At 42.8% G+C, this 20,339-nt stretch overlaps 2 protein-coding genes across 3 annotated transcripts; one reads left to right on the top strand and one right to left on the bottom strand.

Moving 5' to 3' along the window:
• Nucleotides 1-376: 376 nt before the first annotated feature.
• On the bottom strand, nucleotides 377-6,884 carry jmjd6 (jumonji domain containing 6, arginine demethylase and lysine hydroxylase). Its single transcript, XM_047571553.1, has 6 exons — nucleotides 6,450-6,884; nucleotides 4,973-5,361; nucleotides 4,064-4,350; nucleotides 3,219-3,354; nucleotides 2,978-3,116; nucleotides 377-2,869 (listed from the first exon to the last, which is right to left on the bottom strand). The coding sequence occupies exons 1-6, from the start codon at nucleotides 6,576-6,578 to the stop codon at nucleotides 2,738-2,740; spliced, it is 1,212 nt and encodes a 403-aa protein (XP_047427509.1). The 5' UTR covers nucleotides 6,579-6,884; the 3' UTR covers nucleotides 377-2,737.
• Nucleotides 6,885-7,036: 152 nt separating this feature from the next.
• On the top strand, nucleotides 7,037-9,956 carry LOC124997665 (probable methyltransferase-like protein 23). 2 transcript variants are annotated; one of them, XM_047571557.1, is made up of 5 exons: nucleotides 7,037-7,269; nucleotides 7,490-7,594; nucleotides 7,785-8,022; nucleotides 8,247-8,331; nucleotides 9,443-9,956. In XM_047571557.1, exons 1-5 carry the CDS (start codon nucleotides 7,165-7,167, stop codon nucleotides 9,639-9,641), a joined length of 732 nt encoding a protein of 243 aa, XP_047427513.1. In that variant the 5' UTR covers nucleotides 7,037-7,164; the 3' UTR covers nucleotides 9,642-9,956. The 2 variants fall into 2 exon arrangements, with proteins under 2 accessions (XP_047427513.1, XP_047427514.1); XM_047571558.1 differs by having other exon boundaries at nucleotides 7,152-7,301.
• The last annotated feature ends 10,383 nt before the right edge of the window (nucleotides 9,957-20,339 follow it).

Below are 20,339 nucleotides of genomic sequence, written 5' to 3'. Positions count from 1 at the left end.
CACAGAATTAGTCCAGCAGAAAACATATTTAATGATAAAGTGATTTAATTATCTCGCTCAAACTTATATTACGCCTCAGTTGAATAAAATAAGTTTGCAATACTAAGTCAGACTTTCACTTTTCAAATTGTGACTTATTATAACTGATCGTTTTATTCTTATTGAAAACAGACTTTGGTAAATTTTCTAGTAATTTTGATTTAACGCATTCAAATGACTAATGTGCATGAGTTAACACATCTTTTTTAGACAGTACTGTCAGTGAGAATGTTTATCTATCTTTATCTTATGTCAGAAATAGAATAAGTGACCAGATAAATTATTTAAAATAAATAAATAAATAAAAACGGGTCTGAATGAAAGTGTCAGAGACGTGTTTTTAGTCATAGAAAAGGTTTTTATTGAGCAACAGAATGAAACTGATCACATCAGCGTCTGTCTGAGCGTCCCGTCTCCTTCCTCATCCTCGTCCCCGTCGTGGACCAGTGCAGCTGACGAAGGACGGGAGAACGCCCGAAGGCACCGTGTGACCGGCCTCACGGACCAACATAGTGCCTTTAGTTCATTTTTAGGACAGGTAAAAACACAACGCCCCCTACAGTCAGTCACAACACACCTCGCAGCCGACGACAAACTTTACGTTATAGGCACTTTAGTCTAAAGCCACAGATTAACATGAGCTGCAACGACAGTGATTTATGCGCTCGGGTTCAAGACTCTCAAACCGCTGCTTTCTCTCAAACTAACTGAATATTTTGGATATTTAACATCTGAAGACGTCGTCAGGACACTTCGTAGAATATTAAACCAATAAGAAATGGGCGGCAGCAGGCGATTCATTTATCACCTCCCAGTCAGAAGAGCTCACTCCTCATTTATTCAACAGTATTAAAGACGTAAATAAAGATTCTGTAAAGCATCTTAGTAAATCTACCTGTTTGGTCGAGTCCATTTTTAACCTCATAGTTTATTTATGTCACTGCTTCTTGAAGTAAAAGGTGATGGACGTTTAAACCGTTTCAATAAATTGAGGAGTTCGGGTGCCGTTTGTAATAAAAAGCAGAAAAGTGACGTCAAATGGATTCACGACAACAAGGAAACAATAACAAACAAATAATGGCATTGCTGTTTTAAGAATTAATTAACCAGTTGCTGTAAGTTGCCGCAGTGCTTAACGGACTAATCTCTCAGCTTTAATTAGCAGATTTATGAATGATGAAATGATCAGCTGCTGCAGGTTCGACTCGTCCTCCCTGCAGCTTTAGACGACGACACGTCTTCTCCTCTGGCATCGGCTCAAGCTTCGGCTCGTGTTCAACGCGACGCGGAACCTGATCAGACGCGAATAAACTCTGCAAAACCCGCCGGAGCCAAAGATCCTCCGGCGGATTAAACGCACTCTGTTTGTCTCTGCAGCGTATGGCACAAAGCGGGCAGGACATCACGGAGGCTGCTGAACCCACCTGAGAACACAAACTGAAAGCTGAGCAGCTGCTTCAACATCAACACGACCAGAGTCTGTATTTAATACAAACACCGACCGCAGGCAGGAAGTCTGAAGCTTTTAAATGCTTTTTCTTTGTTAAGGCTGGCTGACTGAAGAGACGGTCACTGAAGCAGAGATGTGTTTTAGTCTTGTGGAGGTGGAGAGTTTCTCTAAAGGACAGTGATCTGAGGAGACTGGTGGACGATCTGGATTCAGGTTCTTCAGACAAACGGCTTAGAAACGGATGAAAACACGCAGCTACTGGCAACGAGAAGACACACGCCTACAGCAGCTGTCGGGGGAAGAAGCTTCAGAAGCCACCTGACCGCCTGACACGAAGCCAGTTATTATAACTATTATACGTCTGTGTGGTTTACGTGTTTTGACCCGACAGCCGTATCCGTGACCCGACACCGTGAGGGTGAAGCAGAAACATGACGAGGGCTTCAACAAATGTGCAAAGTGAATTTAGGACTTTTGAATTCCTTCTTTTCCCTGATCTGGATTAACGTACAGCGCTGTGACGTCACTACTGTGAAACTAGAGGCCTGACGGTTTAATGCTGCGTTCAAGTCAAGGTTGGAAATTTCCCAAGTCAATGAGTCGGAGCTCTGAGTTTTGCAGCGTCACGCAACTGGATGAGCTGAGCTCAGATGTGACAGATGTAAGAACCCGTCACATGTAATAACCGACTAAATTGCTGTTCCATAAGTCAGACGTCCGTTTACATCCGTTTAGAAATTCTACTTGTCTTGAACGCAGCATTCACACAGTTGACGTCTAATTGGCCGCTGGTAATTCTGTCTTAAAGCAGCGCAGCCGAAGTCAAACGTTATTTTCTCCTCCCCTGACGGCAGCAAGTGATTTAACTTTACCTTTAAAAGAAAACATCCCCATCCCTCTATTTGTGACAGCAGCCCAGAGGTTTAAAGATCAGCCCACGAGAGTCACCCCCCATCCCCAAACCCCATCCAGTCCATGTCCATGTCTGAAGAAGCTACAGAGACAAACAGATATTGATTGTTGTTGGAAAGCACAGTAGTGGCTGGTCTCCAGCAGCCCCCCCCCCCCTCCCCCGAGGATCCTCCTCCTTATCTTCACCTTGCCTCTCAACAGCGTCCATCTTATCTCTAGAGACAGCCACGCGGCCTCTGTTCAGACGTTTACCTAAACTAGACTAGAAGCAGCCAGAGACGTCGGTCTGTTTCGGAGCAGAGGAGCCGCGGCGGGAGGCCGGCTGCGAGCTGGAGGTCACCGGGACGAGCTCCTCTCCTTGCTGACGCAGTCGTCCTGGCCACTGGTGTCTCCGTTGGCCGTCATCCCGCAGGTCCGCCTCTTCTTCCTGCGGTGGGACATGGCGTCGCCCTCGGAGCCCGACTCCGCCTGCAGGGAAGACAGGACAGACTCAGTCTGACGCACCGTCACCACACGACGAGTCTAACCTCCCTGTTTACAACTGTTTCAGAGTGTGGTTTGTGTTTTAACACATACATCAGAGTCGGAGTCTGACGAGCTGGAGGACGAGGACGATGAAGAGTCGCTGGAGCTGTCCGACGCGATGCCCGTGGACTCCTGCAGGTCTACTTTGTCTGCCAGCGCTGCCAGGTCCGGCCGCTCCTGCTTCAAAATACTGAACCGACAAAAAAAACGAATTCAGAAATACGTCTGAGACCAGTTTAATGAACCATCTAAACTACTGATACTGAAGGAGGACGTGCAGGACGTTTCTCACCGATACCACTTCCTGGAGAGTTTGGGTCGTCCTCGCACGGTTTTGTGCCACACGATGGGGAAGTTGGTCGTGCTGGCGAAGTTTTGAGTGACGGCGATTGTCGTGTCCAGGTTGAGGACTACGTGCCACCATCCACCTGCAGACACACAGCTGGTCAACATTAACATCGACAAACCACGACCAATGCCGCCGGCCGACCAGAGGGAATCTCTAATCGGATTGAGAGGAGTAAGGTGTTGTAAAACTTTAATAATCTGTTCCAGTAGGAAATCAGATCTGATCATTTAAATCAGACAAAACAAGACATCTGAAGTTATCTTTGACTACTGTGTAAAGGCTGAGGTTAAAGACACAATAACAGGGCGTGGGTCTCTGTTGTGAAGTTGTCTGGTTGTTGTTTACAGTCAAACAGGCGAGGTATAAATCTTGGAGCTGTGCACAAGGAGCAGCTGAGAGTTTAATCCATCCTCGTCACCATCAGCTGCGTTGGCATTAGGTTAATCTGGGCCACTTCCTGTTCCACTACACACAGAGCTGTGGGAACTGTCGGGTCACTGCTCAGTCACCAAACAATGTCACAGATGAGAGAGAAGCCGTTTGGTTCAGTCTGTTCTCTCAGGATGTAGTTGGAGTGTGCAGCATCACCAGATGTCAGATATTAACGGACTATAACTGGAGCTACGACCTGATGGTGTCCAGGATCAATTTATTGCTGATTGTTTACAATTTATTCATGGGTACGACAGAAAATTAAAAGCCTGTACTTTAAAGAGTGGCTCATATCATCCAAAAAAACAAACAACAGATTAAGTTTAAATGAATTAAAATGATGCTTCTTCACTGACCAGGCACAAAAACGGTCTCTCCAGGTCTCTGCAGGATCTCCAGCGGTCTGAACTCTGGAGGCCAGTTGGGCTGCTGAGTTCGGGGATAAACCACATTGAACCAGGTAATAGCTTCGTCCTGCTGGTTGCCCCCGTCCTCTCTGGTCACTTTGATGAGCTCTCGTGGTGTGTTGGTGGGGAACAAACACCACCTCTTGTGTCCCTGGACCAGGGCGTTCCAGGCGCTGGTGCCCAGCGGGTCGATGTGGATGCCGGTGCCGGAGCGGGCCGGACCCATCACGAACCACCTGAGGGGGAGAGGAAGTGAATTTTGAATTTTAAAATATTTCCAAAAAAATTAATGAAATCAAAATAAGCTTGGCTTATATTCTGAATTTAAAAAGCAAATAACCTCATAAACACATCCTGAACATAGTAACACTGAATGTCTTCACCAAGGAGGTGGTTCACACACATTCATTCAAAAGGAAGAGTCTCCACCTGCTGGCAAACACAGATACTACACCTCTGACACTTCCCATCATCTTCAGCACTAATCTTCACTTTTCGTAACTGTGATTATTAAAAAAATTAATTAACAATTACTATAATTAGTGTAGTTGCAGTGAGAACTGCAGCCTCACTGCTCACATGAACCGGTGTTTTTTGTTTTAACAAAAAAGCTGAAAAGTCATAGGTGCAGTGAATATTTCATTAGATTTAACATGTATTAAGTAATAGTTAACATCACAAGAACAACACACAACTTAATAATTAATATTTAACTCCTCTCACATCACTAGATATCAGACTATTAGTCATTTCTGAAGAAATGGATCAAAATGGCCGTGTTTATTCATTCAGATTTAATCATTAACTAAATGTCCTTAAGTTTGACGATAAATGACGGAGAAAATAAAAAATGAGCACCTGTAAGGTGGCCTTCGTTTCTCTCCAGCAAACTGGAACAGGTCGTCCCTGAAGAACACCGGCACCTGGTAGTCCTCCAGCAGCTTCCGCCGCTTAGCGTGTTCGCCGTAACTGCTGTCGAAGATGTAGAGCGGGCTGTCGTCCCTGGTGGACTCCAGGTACTCCACGTAGTACTTCATCTTCATCTTCACGGAGTAGCCGTCGTTGTCCTCGCCGCACTTGAACTTCTGGTTGCGGTACTTGCGCTTGAGGCGCTCCAGGGTCCATTTCTCCCGGGCGGGCCAGCTCTCCTGGCAGTTGAGGAGGACGACGGGCTTGTAGGGCCGCTCGAAGCGCTGGATGAACTCTTCGGGAGTGAGGTGGAGGGTGTCCACGCGCTCGACGTTGTCCTGCAACACGATAGAAGATGCTGTGTAAACAGTGTGATACTCCGATGCCTTTCTAAATGACAGGAAATTGCGGTTCCTTTGTGTTTTTGCAGCATCAAAAAAAACAAAAACAAACTAAGATAAAATAACAACGCAAACTGAAGCGTGCCACTGAAAACACACTCAGGTTTCAGAGCTGGTTTAACAACTTATTTTTAACCTGGCTCTCTCCAATAAACTGTGGCAGAGCTGGTTTGAGCTGTGTAAAGTGCTGCAGTGTGTGTTGATGACGAGCAAGCCTCCAGTGAATTATGTGAAGGACAAACATGGCCCCTCATTAGGGGACCTGAGTGCCCTGTGCTGCTGCTGACCGTCCCCACCAAACACACATCTGAACACATCCGTTTATTCGGCTGAATAAACACCAGTGCAAAGATTTATAGGCTCCCAGCTGAGGTCAACACATAAACCGGCATCCACTTCCCTGCTTGTTGGATTTACACACGCAGCGCTGGGTCCGTAAACACACCCCCACCATTAAAGACGCACATCATTCCTCCCGTCCCGTCTCCCTAATGCTCTCAGGGTGAAGTTACGCAAGATTCAAATGTAAGATTCATCCAAAAGGCTCAACAGCTTCTTTCCTCAGGTTGTCAGGCTGAACAATGTACTGTCCCCCTCCCCAAACTTAAAACCCCCCACCTTCACTCCTGACAGTTAAATACCACTGATGAGAAACAATACTTCCTTCTTCTCCGTGCACACAACTCAAGTACTCAGTGAAAATCTTCTTTACACGTTGCTAAATACAGTCTGTTAACTGATACCCTCTTGACCAATCGCAACAACTATTTTAAACGCCGTGTATTAGATAATAAGCACGTTATTTTTAGCACTTTAAATATATTTTGTATTAATAAATTTAATCATTGTTTGAATACTTCTTTCAGGCCCGACTTTCTGTATTCATGTTTGTTGCAAATAAAATAAATCTTGTCTGTCCCAGGTATGTGCGACTCCTACATTGTCTACGTGACGGGCTGCACTCCTGCGCCCACCGGCGGCTAGCCACAGTTAGCTTAGCCCTCCACGGCTACATTGACAGTTACCTTCACGGTGCGGTGTGACAGGTCGAAAGTCTCATGATAGCCGTGTTTTATCCAGTCTAATGAGTCCTTCAGCTCGGGCCTGGCGCTCTTTTTCGCCTCTTTAATCCTCTTCTTACTCTTATGGTTCATTCCTCCTCCTGGCTTTTAAAGAGAAGACGTGTGCTGCTCAGCTAGCTATGGAGCTAACCCGGGGCTACCACACAAACACATTCACTAGCCTGCACTGATACCCGGCTAGTTGCGCACTACTTCCACTCCCACCTTAATTATTTGACAGCAAAGCCCCAAGTCGGTTGATATGTTTAAAAAAAACACACTCTCTAAATGTGTACAAACAGACGTGGTGGTAGCACTTTCAAAACCTGCCTGGTCTACACAGTTTGATAACCGTCTAACAGGGTAGCTACTGGAGCTAGCAGTGAGCGACACGACTTGTGCCCGCCCCCAACGTAGACTAGAGCGCTCATTGGCTGGCGGCTCAAAAGAGCCAAAGCGTTGATTGGTTGGACTGTAGAGCGAGCCTTCCCGCCCGTAGATTTCATTGGCTTTTCAAACCGTCATTCTTATGATTTTTTTGTCAACGCGGAAGTAGATCCCATCGTGGCTGCTAGTGATAAACTATCCACATGGATTTCAATTAAACTTATTGATTTAAACCCAACGCCAAACATCAGGCGATGTAATTATGTAATTTAAAAGTGTGTTAGCTCGCGCAATGGACCGCAGTGACGCAGAAACCTCCAGTATAGCGTATAAAGTTTTCACGTTTGAAGACAACAAGACACACACACAGGAGTCACTTTGTGTTTCCATACCAGAGGTCTGTTTAAAGTCATAAATGCATCATGATGGGTGTGTATTATACAAAAGAGGTTTATATGAAACTGGTTTATGTTGCTGCATTTTGCTGCTATATGATCGGGGTGCTAAACATGCTTCAAAAAACATGAATTTAAGTTCAGTGTACATGTTGATTTACACAGGATCTTGACTAGCTGAAATTCTTTATTATTATTATTATTTATTTATAATTCTTTCAGGTTCTGGATCCTCAGTATGGCATGTATGTGTGGCCTTGTGCAGTGGTGCTGGCTCAGTACCTGTGGACACACAGGGAGGAGCTGAGAGGCAGGACGGTGCTGGAGGTGAGCTGGAGCACATTCCATTTAATGCAGTCTGCAAAAACCTGTTAACACGTGAGGCCTTCAGCAGAAAAACTAGTGAAACATGAGTAATCTAAAAGCACATTTTAAACTTAATTCAAACTGACACTACAAAGCTGTCCGCCTTAACTTGAAAATGCCATGAAAGCGTGTGCACCCTGTTTGTTTCCAGCTCGGTGCAGGTGTGAGTCTGCCAGGTGTGGTGGCAGCGAGGTGCGGCGCTCAGGTGATCCTGTCGGACAGCGCAAACAAGCCGCTGTGTCTGGAGAACTGCAGGCGCAGCTGCGAAGCCAACGGCCTCCGAGATGTTCGCGTGCTGGGTCTCAGCTGGGGCGAGATCTCACCGGACCTCATCCTGCTTCCCCAGCTGGACGTCATTCTCGGCTCAGATGTCTTTTACGACCCCGATGGTCAGTCTGTGTGCAGCAACACATTCAGACATTCATTTAGGCTATTAGACATTATTATCTTTTAAAGCGAAAACTAATCTTGTTAAAGCTCCAAAGCTGAGGATCGAATACATTTATATTTAAATTTTTAGTAAACTCTAAGTTGTTCGTTAAATAAAAAACATAAAACAGCCTTTCCAATATAGGTTATGTCAGTAAGACTAATGAGTTGTTAAACATTTCAGATTTTGAAGATGTCATCGTGACAGCTGCTTTCCTCCTGAGAAAAAACCCCAGGGCTCAGTTCTGGACGACATACCAAGTGAGAAGGTACAACTGCTCTGTTTGTTTTTAAGAGGAGGAGGTATTCAGAGCATTCACTCCACTGACAGTGCTGATACATCACTGTCAAAGTACCACAGTTTACTTCAAATGGATGTACTCAGTGCGGAAAAAGTTTCTTGCGACTACTGCTTTAAGGTCAAAGCAAGACGTTTCTGCACAATTTATCTATTTATTTTTTCTTGAATTGGTCCATCGATGACTTTAGTTGTGAAAGAGAAATTGAGCCAATGAGATATCTGATTTTGAAAAAAAGTGTCAGTTTTCTATCAGCTGTTTCCGTTCTGCTTGAAAGTAATGTGGATGCTCTACTGGCATGATACACCGATAAGCCACAACATTAAAACCACAGATGGGAGAAGTAAATAACATTGAACACATTGTGACAATTCAGTGTTGTGCTGGGGAACTTTTAGCCCTGGGTTAGGAATGTACCACTCACCTGACACAGACACACACCCAAAAATGGTTTAGGAACAACTCGAAAAACACGAAGAACAGCACAAGGTGTTGACCTGGCCTCCAAATTCACTAGAGCCCAAAACTGATCAAGTATATGTGGGATGATCCACAGAAACCCCTCCCCTCAACCCATAGACCTAAAGGCCCCCACTATTGTGTTACCAGACACCACTGGACACCCTCAGAAGGTCCATGTCCATTTTCTGATGAGTCACAACTGTTTTGGAAGCACAAGTGAGAGCTACGCAATATTAGGAGTGTGGTCATAATGTTATGCCTGATTGGTGTACTGTTTAAACTGTTGATATAAATAATAAATTAGAGTCCCAGGTAGACAGAGTCCATGAAAAATGAAATATGCAAGTGCCTGAAATTAAGTGTCGTACTTGGACTTCCCCCCAAAAAACATGTGGCAACCCAAAAAGGTCTGAACTGTCAAACCAATCCTTCAAAAGCATTTACAAAGATCTTCAGTGAAGGTCCCATGGGAGCAACAGATAACTCATCACAGCTCTCCTAAAACTACCCATTCATTCCGAAACCCCACCTTCTCACATCAGGAACTGAGGTCAGACGGAAAGTTCACCCCGACAAACAGTTGCTGCTGCGTTTTTAACAGCTTCTCCGTGTGTTTCAGCGCCGACTGGTCGATCGAAGCGCTGCTCCGCAGGTGGGGGCTGGACTGCGTCGACGTTCAGCTGCACCAGTTTGACGCCGATAGGTGTGAGCTGGCTGGGTCGACTCTGCCGGGCAGCCACAGCGTCCAGATGATGATTATCACTGTGAGGACGGAGGGCAGCAGCGCCACGTTGACCTCTCCACAGGACCAAAGTTAGATTAACGTATGGATCATTAGACTGATCAAGTGTTACACACTTGATCAATTTTGATGGCCGCTTAGAAGATGAAGGACGGACGGGGCGTCGCAGCTCGCCTTCAGACTCATCCTTAAATTACAAACCCAAATAATTTAGTGTGACTACATTGTGAGCAGCAGAGGGCAGCCGAGCTTCATCCCGAACATTGCTCAACCAACCAGAGGGACTTTTTCCTGCTGAATGAATGAGTGAATGTTTGTGTTTTTGTCAAAGGGTGAGTGCAGCTTGTGGGGTTCAAGAAAAATATTAAAATCATGCAGGATCCGCACTGAAGTTAAGACTCAGACATTCTCCACAAACGTCACATGGGATTTATTCATTTGATTGGTGACACATCTGTAGGTTTTCCTGAAACCGCGAGAAATGAGGTGACGTGAACCACAAACAGCGTCTGAAACGGAAGGAGTGAAATGCTTTATTCTGCCATTTGAATCTCAGAAATATTTGTAAGGGGAAAATATTGCAGTGCAAAAAGAAAAATGACCCAGATTTCCCAGAGCCCAAACCGACACCTTCAAACAACGGTGGTGTGATCAGTGAGTTTGATTCACAGGTAAATAAAAGTGAGGAAAGTAGAAAGTCCTCATATTATTTGTCTTCAGGAATGAAAAAGGAAATTATCTATTAAAAAGGCAAAAAAAAACTTAAAAACTTAAAAACTAAAGATCAAAGTTTAAAGGCTGTTGACATGGATTAGAAATGAAAGCTGTGAAGGACTACAGTAAAGCTCTTTCTTTGCTGAATTTCCTGCTTAATTATTAATCTCTGCCAGGGACACGGCAATTCTAAGGTTTGGCTGTTGCTTGGAAAGGCATTGTGCCGTGGCCGTAATATCACAGAGGCAATAAACCAAACGGACCAAATGCATTCATTGCCAAGGATCAATGACTCAACACCAGAGCTGACTGATTCCTTTAGGCTCTTTACACCACTGTTTGCTGCATACAAGGGACTCAGCATGAAAGAATGTAAATCCAGTGAATTAAAGCTGCAGTCCACTATGATTTTAATGATTTAATTATTTAAAAGTTTCACTAACTGATTCAGCATTTGGTCCAAAAAAATATCAGAATCAAAAAACAACAACAACAACAACAAAAAACCCCACTATAATAGAAGAATCATTTACATATAATTTGTTCCAAGTTTCCTCCACCACCATCTTCTCGCCTTCTACTCTACTGAACTAAACACTTGTGTGAATGGCCTTTAATATTTTACACTTGGTCTTTTTATTTGAAGCATCGCCTGATTTTGTTTCTGGCAATTACTCCCGTACATACTAGTGTCATTGCCAGTACCCCACCCACAATAGACAAAGGCATCAGTTGACCACGGCCAAAAAAGTACATCCCCGCACATGTAGCAGCTGCTCCAATTAAACCGCTCATTTTCAGAAGCCGTAACTGGCCTTTTGATTCCTCTGGTTCTTCATTTTCTTTCTCTTGCTGCTGTTCCATTGAATTTTCAGCCTCTTGGAGCATCTGAATGGAGTAGAAGCCTCCTTGAGAGTTTGTCACCATGTCACTGATCTTGTCCAGCAGCTCAGGGACTTGAGTATCATTCATTCCTTTAATGTTGAGAACAGCGTAATTAAAGTGGCACTGAATGATTGTGTCTCTGAGGCTGGTATTTCCATCAGCATTACTGAATGTATCGACAGCCGTTTTGTCCACATCCTGTCTATGGGTGAACAAAATCAGAGTGTAGGCCATCACATTTTTACCAAAAGTGCGCTGAAGAATCTCCAGTGTTTTTTCTTCCTCTTTTGTGAAGACTTTCCCATATCTCATCACAAGCAGGAACACATGAGGACCCGGTTTGACCAGTTCGACGGACTCCTTCAGCTCTTTCACTGTCTCTTCCTCAGACAGGGACCCAATGCTGCACAGGCCTGGGGTGTCAACAACGGTCACTGTTTTATCACCAATAATCTCTGTTTCCATTTGACACTTTTTTGTGTTGAGCCCAAAAGAGGACGTAGGTTTTGGGAATGGCTGTGAACCACTCAGGATGGTGTTTCCTGCAGAGGTCTTCCCAGCTCCCACCTTCCCAACCAAGATGATCCTCAGCTCCTTCTGGTGTGGCTCAACTGTTGGAGAAATGTCCCAGTTATGATCTCCATGTCTTCATATACTCTAGTCATCAGCCCTGACTACAGAGCACTATAAATCTGCCTCAATGAAGCCTGTTTGAAACTGCTGACAAACATCCATTCACTGATCTCAAATGGCTAATTAGTTCAATGATTGATATGATGATGATTGATTATAATGACTTAATGTCATAATGAATCAAGTGGGGGCAAAACATACCAAAACATTTGTATGTAAGCTTAATAGTTTCATTAGTTGAGGATTTACAGCTACAGTGCAGTGACCACTGTTGAAATGTTCTCTAAAATGCTACTTAGTGATAAACAGACTGCCTACTGCATATACTCAAAACAATATAAAACATCAGATTTGTGTATAATTCATGCTGCATCATGATTTCTTTCAATATAAAATCAAATTCATCCAAACTGGTGCTAGTTTATGTCTCAAGAAATAGTTATTAGCTTATAAAACTAACCCAAACATTACCAAAACTATCACTTTAGTACTACAAAGATATACTCACTAAGCTGTGATTGCTCTTCACTTGACATCTTTGTTTCTCAAAAGCAGTATTTCTGTGAGGTCTTGTTACAGCCCAGGTGTTCTTCTGACTATTTCCATCTCATCATTACATTATAGGCTGCCAGTAGGTCCATCCCATACAACACACCACCTGACCAGTCAGAAGTCTGGCTCAAAGCAACAAATAAGGAGGTTGAGCAGTACATTTTCTCAAGTCTACCTCTCCTTCACTAATCAGAGACTGTCACTTAAGTTCACTTCATGAAAAAAATAAAAATATATATATATATATATATACATATATATATATATATACATAAAAATGAATATATATACAAATACATGAAGAAATCACCATGTAATCTTGTAATATATACAAAACTATTAAAAGATTTTTTTTAAAATTACAAAGAGACACAACGAATACAGTGAGATGGAAATTTACACAGGGAGGCGAAAAACTACAAAATAACTCAAAGCCTCTACAGTGAGGTAACTACGATAAACTACAAAGTGACAAAAGCAAGTCTAAAAACTCTACAAAAGGGCCTTAAGATAACTACAATTTGTCCGAAAACAACCACAAAGAGATGCAACAACTACAAAGGGCACAAACCCGCTGCAATGAGACAGAGAAGCAACAAAGACAAACAAAACCATTATAAAAAGACGCAAAACCCCCGAAATGACTACAGTGCGACAACTGATGAAACAAAATACCTAATGACAAAAACAACTACGAAGATGCACGAAAGAGCTACAATGTAACACAAAACCATAACTACAATGAGACCGAAAACAACCACAAAGACACACAATGGATACAAAGTGAGACATACTAACTACAAAAAGACTTACTACTACAAAGTCACACAACCTACTGCAAGGACACACAAAACTACAGTTAGATACACATTTACACTGTGAGGCAAAACAACTACTGAAAGGGGATTAAAGTGACTTTGAATGTGGGATGGTTGTTGGTGCCACATGGGCTGGTGTGAGTATTTCAGAAACTGCTGATCTACTGGGATTTTCAGAGGTCAGACTGGTTGGAGATGATAGAAAGACAACAGTAACTCAAACAGCCACTCATTACAACCAAGGAACGCAGAATACCATCTCTGAACGCACAACACATCGAACCTTGAAGAAGATGGGCTACAGCAGCAGAAGACCACACCGGGTGTCAGCTAAGAAAAGGAAACTGAGACTACAGTTCACACAGGCTCAACAAATCTGGACAATATAAGATTGGAAAAACGTTGCCTGGTCGGACAAGTCTCGCTTTCAGCTGTGACATTTGGATGGCAGGATCAGAATTTGGCGTAAACAGCATAAAAGCATGAATCCATCCTGCCTTGTATCATCTGTGTTTTTTTGGCACACTTTGGGCCCCTTGGTGCCCAAAGTCTACCTGAGTATTGTTGCTGACCATGTCCATCTCTTTATGACCACAGTGTACCCATCTTCTGACGGCTACTTCCAGCAGGATAATGCACCATGTCACAAAGCTCATATCATCTCAAACTGGTTTCTGGAGCATTACAATGAGTTCATTGTACTCCAATGGCCTCCAGTCACCTAATTTCAATCCAAAAGAGCAGCTTTAGGCTGTGGTGGAATGGGAGATTTGCATCATAGATGTGGAGCCGACAGATTCACAGCAACTGCCTGATGCTATCATGTCAATATAGAGAAAAATCTCTGAGGAAGTGGCAAGGGACATTATCTTGTTGAAACATCCAGTTTTGACCTCAGAGGGACAGTGCACGTGCAGAAGGGAGCATGTGTGTTTAGAGAATGGCACAATATTTGTCAGAGCTCTATGTGCCATCACAGACAGTGAGATGACCAACACCAGCACCACTCATGCATCCCCAAACCATGATACTGTCTCCACCATTTTTGACAGTAGGTACTGTACACGCTGGAGATAATGCTTCGCCTGGCCTTCTGCGTACCCTCACATTAGTTAGGAGGAAGATGAAGCTGGAAACTGGACTCATCTGACCACAGAGTCTTCTTCCAGTTCCTGACTGTCCAGTTCTTATGTGCTTGGGCCCAACAACGCCGAGCTAACCTCTGTCTCTTATTGATCAGGGGCTTCTTGACAGCCTTGTATGACCTTAAGCTATGATCTAAAAGTCTGGACACCAGTTTGGTTTGACCACTGCAGTTGGAGCTCCTGTGATGTCATTCTGAGGTTTTCCCCACAAATGCAGATCAGGATGCATTATTTTCTTGCTGAAGAAACGCTTGGACACACAAATCTTGGTTTGTCTTCCAAGCTGTTGGTTCATTTGCAGAGCGTATCCAACTGCTGAAGGACTGCATCTGCACTTCCTGGTGATCTGGCAGCAGCTGGTTGAGAGCCTGGATCTTCAGGCACGTTTGTCCATTGTCGAAAACCTGTACTGTAGAGTAGCTCACATACTGTGGTCTGTTTGTGTGGTAGCCGATGGTCCATGCAGTCAACTTGCTGTCTACCGCTGCTACCTCTAGGTTTCCATTGAGAAGGAAGGGTTGTATCATTTTAAAGGTGCTGCAAACACCAAAAAACATGACACTGCGTAGCAGGTAGACAGCATCATCCACCCCAATACTCGGTTTATATGCAAACTGCAGTTGATCCAGCACATGCCGTCTGGACCAGTGGCTTTCCTTGCCAGAAGCTAGTCTGTCACTTGTGTTGATGTGCATAAAAGACAGTATAGACAGCATTCTACTGTCAGTTCAGAATCTGAGTAGATGATGCCATCATCTACCTCCTGGGAAGAGCTCTCTCTCACCTTGAGAAGGCTGGGAGCACTGACTACTGGCTACTGGACTACCTGAACAATAGACCACAGTATGTGAGGACACAGGACTGTGTGTCTGATGTGATCATTTGCAGCATAAGAGCCCCTCAGAGAACGGTCCTAGCTCCCTTCTTCTTCTCCCTCTAAAGTGCAGACTTCTGAAAGGCTTTCAGAGAATATAGAGGAGAAAACAGAGGACTCTGAACTGCCCCCAGGTGAGTGTGGCTAAAACCATGGAGCTGGTAGTGGATTTCTGCACAAACACTAACACACCATACACACCAGTGAACATCCAGAGAATTACATACCTGAACAAAAAACTGGACTGGTCTGAGTATGCTAGGGCACTTAAAACGAAAGGCCAGAGCAGACTCTAACTGTTAAGGAAACCTAGTTCCTTCAAAGTGCAGGGAACACTACAGGGGTCCCTCTATGACTCTTAGTAGTAGTAGTCTGCTGGAGCAGCAGCATCTGGCAGACAAAAAGAGACTGAAAAGACTGGGGAAGAGGGCTGTCACTTATTTGCACTGTCCTTTAAACTCTATCTTGCTGCAGTACTGGAAATTTCCCCACTGTGAAATAAATAAAGGATTGTTTTATCTCATCTTGAAGACAAGGATCTTATATTTAATTGCAAGACTCCCCTTGGGTTCGCCCCCACTTAACTGTGACAGTAGGACGAGAAAAGTTGCATGTTTTGAAAATCCTGTGCCACCCTAAATTCTTACTACTAACCTTATAACTGTAACTACTAAGGTACATGTGCATCCTTCAGATTTATTGTATTCCTTAACCACAACATATTGATGGACCCACGAGCTCCTGAACAGAAACTGCTTAAATGATAGTTATTAAGGATTATTTCCATTTTTTTTGCTGCCCACCATCCTGATTCCTGCATAAGTGGACCTTACAGGCCTGTGTAGGTAGCTGGTCGGTTTTAATGTGGGGCGCTGAAGACGCTGCTGTTGTTTCATACAGTTGAAATGAGTTGGACTCCTCAGGTTTTTGTACCAGTCCAGCACATTTATGAAATTCAGTTGTCAATAAATCACTATTTGTGAACCACAGATAACATAGCTGACCAGGAACACAAAAATTATACCGTTTGATTTGAAACATATTTTATTCGAAGCTGTGATTTCGTTTCACACTCAGTTTTCCTTCAAAATTAACATGAATATTGTGTTGTTACTAAAGCATGAAATCATTTGAACATAAACATTTGAATTTTCCTCAAACTCCAGCAGTGGTAGATTAAAAACTCATTCGTATTGCAGTGAAAAAGTACCTGAGTAGATGTAGAGTGGCACCAACCTGAAACTTTCTGAAAGTGTCATTTCTTTCTCCAAATCCAGTTCCTAGACTGGAGGCTTTGGATCACAGATTTCAAATTAGTCTATTATATATTGGTGAATCTTCTGTTGATTGTGGAAAATTCACATTATGACACATTTTGCACCGTATCATTGGGAAACACGAATCATCTCGGCACAAAACTTTGCATACGCATCAAGAACTTTATTCAAATCATTGAAGCCTTCAAGACCACAAAATGAGATAATTTTATTAGCAAAGGCTTCGATGAATTCTGCTTTTTTGTCCAGTTTTCTGGCCTTTTCATACAGTTCATTGGTGTAATGTCCCTGTTTCTCAGCCATCTCCTTGATTTTGTTCATTAGCTCGGACACGTTGGGCTCTTCTGTGTTGAAAGTAACGTATCCACTGAATTCTCCCATAAAGCTCCGTATTTCATCATGATCCCTATCAGATATGACTTCACCACTCATGACAACACCCAAGATGAACGCCTTTGAATTTTTAAAAATCCCTTTAAGGTCTTTCACAGCGCGCTTTTCCTCTCCAGTAAAAGTCTCATTCTCCTTCACATACAGGAACACGTGAGGACCAGGAGCAGCATGTAGGATGCACTTCAGGAGCTCCTCTGTTAACTTCTCTTCAGTTAAGTCGGTGCGGAGAAGACCAGGAGTATCGATGAAAACCACTGGCTCCTTCTCATACACTCCTTGGGTCACCTTGCACTCTAAACCACAGTACTCCGCTGTACTCTCCTTCCCAAGGATGGTGTTGATGAGTAAAGTCTTCCTAGCTCCGGCCTTTCCCATGACCACAATCCTCAGCTCCTCTGCAGGAGAGGTTCAAACAGACATTGTTAATATTAAGTCTGGCAGCACACTCTCTTTATCATTCATAACCAGATTTGTTTTAATCTCTCAACACTCTCAGTTTGCTGTGCAGTTGGTGTAACTGGTGTGGTGTAAATAGTCAACAGAGAACAATCGACCACCACTGGCTGTGGGTGTAATCAGTGTTATTGCCTGAAACTCCTCCAAAGAACCCCTGGCTCACTGATTCATGCTGATAAATCCTCCAATTCTCTGTAGATATACTGAGCCCTATATCTTTTCAGTGAATCATTGATTTCTTCTGTATTTTTTTCTGGAAAGTTATGCTAAATTAATATTCTATTCTATTCTACACACTTGTTCATGCAAATCTTTCTATACGCTGACGATGCAGCTCTCTCTATGCCTTCACCTTTTAAAGGTCAAAATCAGTTCAGACATGTAGATAGTGTATAATGACATTGGAAAGTCTCATTAATATTCTGATTACGCTGCAGCATGCATGTGTCCTGAGTTAAACACAAATTAAATTACTGTAGGAAATCCACACATTTGAAACCATTTTGACTTCATGAGTTAAATGGGCAACGATAGAGCTTTATAATCTTCTACTTTAAAGCAATGAACAGCAGTTGATTAAATAAATGGCACTGATCAAAAATAATCATTCAGTCATCAGTAAAGTATGTAAAGTGCAGCTGTTACATGATAGAGGCTTGCAGTGGTCTGTATTAGAGTTAGGAATAATCTGCACTGAATACTGACTGTTACGACATGTTGCGAGTCTGGAGCCAGAGTCCGTGTAGCACTGTCTGAGTCACATTACCCTGCTTCTGCTTGACCCACTCTTGGTTGTGTTAACTCTTATGGATTGTTAACTACTGATTGCAGACTTTCCCCTTTGGAGTTAACGTTGGGGTGTTGTTTTAGTCAGCTGGTTAATTCATTTATTCACATACAATCTCACAAAATAAAAGTTTATTTTAGCAAAAAAGAAACTCATTTTGTAAGCTTCAAACAGACTATCCCACTGTCAATACAAATCGAAGAGTGCAGTGCGCATGTGCATTCAGCCCAGCATCATGGAGCGGTTGGCAATGGCAACTGTCAATTACTTCAACATAGATCAACATTTTATTAACTAAAACTAACAACTATTATCTGAAGTGTATTTGATCCAGACTTTTGAAACTATTTTGACTTTCTCAGTTAAATTGGCAACAAATAATTCATATAAACATCAGTGAAATCATTCTCTTGGACAGAAAAATGTTTTATCATCTTCTACTTTACAGCAATGAACAGCAGTTGATTAAATAAATGACACTGACCAAAAATAACCATTCAGCCATCAATAAAGCTTGCAGTGTAGTCTGTGTTAGGGTTAGGAATAATCTGCACTGAATACTGACTTCACATGTAATATTGAAATTTAAATACAATTCCTTCTGTAATAAGTAATCAAATTCAGCTAAATCAGCAACATGTGTCAATATAAGACATTATATGAGAAATTTGAAAGATGCTGAAAGATGAGTTAAGACTGATATAACAAATTAGTGTGTGTGCAAACTGTAAAATTAGAAAGAATCGATTCAAATAGTTGAGTCAGGTGACTGATCAGTCAGTAATATGTATAATTGCAGGTTTAATGTGAAAGTTGAAATAATTCTTTGCTTTTTTTTCATTAAGGTAGCACAAATGTTAATGAGATATTGAACAGTGGTACTCAGAAGAAGACAAGTTGTTGCTCTGTTGGTTAATTTACAGCCTGACTGAGATTACTGTATATAAATTATACTTACTAGTATTTGCAAGTTTGCTGGCCATTGTTATGTCTTGTAGAAGCAGTTGGTCTTTGAGGTCTTGACAGTGTTAAAGTCTTGTAGTGGAAGAGTATTTCATCCCATCTTTATGTTATAAAGTGTCTGTAGGTCCCTCCCCTTAAACATGTCACCTAACTAGTTTGAGCTTCTCACAAATCAGAAAACAAAGTGCTGCTGCCCGCAGGAAATCAGGGGCCCAAACAAATGGACAGAATGTAGTCCAAAATCATCTCTGACTTATTTGGGCCTGGGCTGAACCAGATCTCTAAAGGTTGTGGATGCTGAGCATCAGCAAAGTTTCACTTGCAAAAATGTTCACAGTCCGCGGAGTTGTTGTCTCCATCTATGGGGGGAGTCCACCAGAATGTTAAAATGTGAGTGGGACAGCAGGACGCCTAAATGTTATATTTATTTACTGTCATGAGGCCTTTTTGGAAATGACACTTCAGTCAGGAGCATTTGAAATCTATAAACAGAGATCTAATGAAATTAACGCTTTGACAAACTTGACTAACCTACCACTGCAGAACAACCACTACGCACTAGATCACATCCACAAATAACATGTGCTGGCTCTCTACTGTCATGGTAATTACAGTAATGATGGTTGTCATTACCTGGGAGTCATTGTTGTGTCCTCATCTGTTGTTTCAGGCAGTAACTCAACAATGACACTCTAGAGCCGATGCTAATGGTGAGTATGGCAGCACTGATTTCTGGTGCATTTACAAGTATGTTTCTGCACATATAGATCAGAGACTGTAGAAACAATGGATGGCATGTTCGCGCTTCCTCCCACTGGGAAAAGATAAGCTAGAATTACAGGGATACAAGCGGTGCCATGTTGCGAGTTTGGAGCCAGAGTCCGTGTAGTACTGTCTGAGAGTGGAGTCACATTACCTTACTTCTCCTTCAGTCTCACAAAATAAAAGTTTATTTCAGCCAAATAAATAAATAATGTTAACTCATTTTGCAGGTTTCAAACAGACTATTTTAGTATCAGTACAAATCCCAAAATGCAATGTGTGTGTGCATTCGGCCCAGCATTCGGTTGGCAATGGCAACTGTCAATTACTTGAACATAGATCAACATTATGAAGTGTATTTTAGTGTTTCAGGCCCAACTCCAATCCATTTACATGGACCAATACTGCAGCCAGCACAAGGCGGAGCTCCACGTGCTTTCCACATGCTTTAGTTTTACCACATGGTAGTTTCACTAAAGCATGTTACTTAGGGGTCTGCTCTGAGACACTCAGGT

This window comes from Mugil cephalus, chromosome 20, assembly GCF_022458985.1.
Source record: "Mugil cephalus isolate CIBA_MC_2020 chromosome 20, CIBA_Mcephalus_1.1, whole genome shotgun sequence".
NCBI lineage: Eukaryota > Metazoa > Chordata > Actinopteri > Mugiliformes > Mugilidae > Mugil > Mugil cephalus.
Note: the sequence above shows the minus strand (reverse complement) of the source record. Positions and strands in the feature narration are given on the sequence as shown.

Bases quoted from the DNA above. Each gene is read 5' to 3' on its own strand.
- jmjd6 (XM_047571553.1), bottom strand. From the start codon at position 6,578: ATGAACCATAAGAGTAAGAAGAGGATTAAAGAGGCGAAAAAGAGCGCC. The intron at 4,351-4,972 runs GTGCTCATTTTT...TCTCCCCCTCAG, and splicing joins AAACGAAGGCCACCTTACAG to GTGGTTCGTGATGGGTCCGG. The intron at 3,355-4,063 runs GTCAGTGAAGAA...GTGTGTCTGCAG, and splicing joins AGAGACCGTTTTTGTGCCTG to GTGGATGGTGGCACGTAGTC.
- LOC124997665 (XM_047571557.1), top strand. From the start codon at position 7,165: ATGGACCGCAGTGACGCAGAAACCTCCAGTATAGCGTATAAAGTTTTC. The intron at 8,023-8,246 runs GTCAGTCTGTGT...TAAACATTTCAG, and splicing joins TGTCTTTTACGACCCCGATG to ATTTTGAAGATGTCATCGTG. The intron at 8,332-9,442 runs GTACAACTGCTC...CGTGTGTTTCAG, and splicing joins ACGACATACCAAGTGAGAAG to CGCCGACTGGTCGATCGAAG.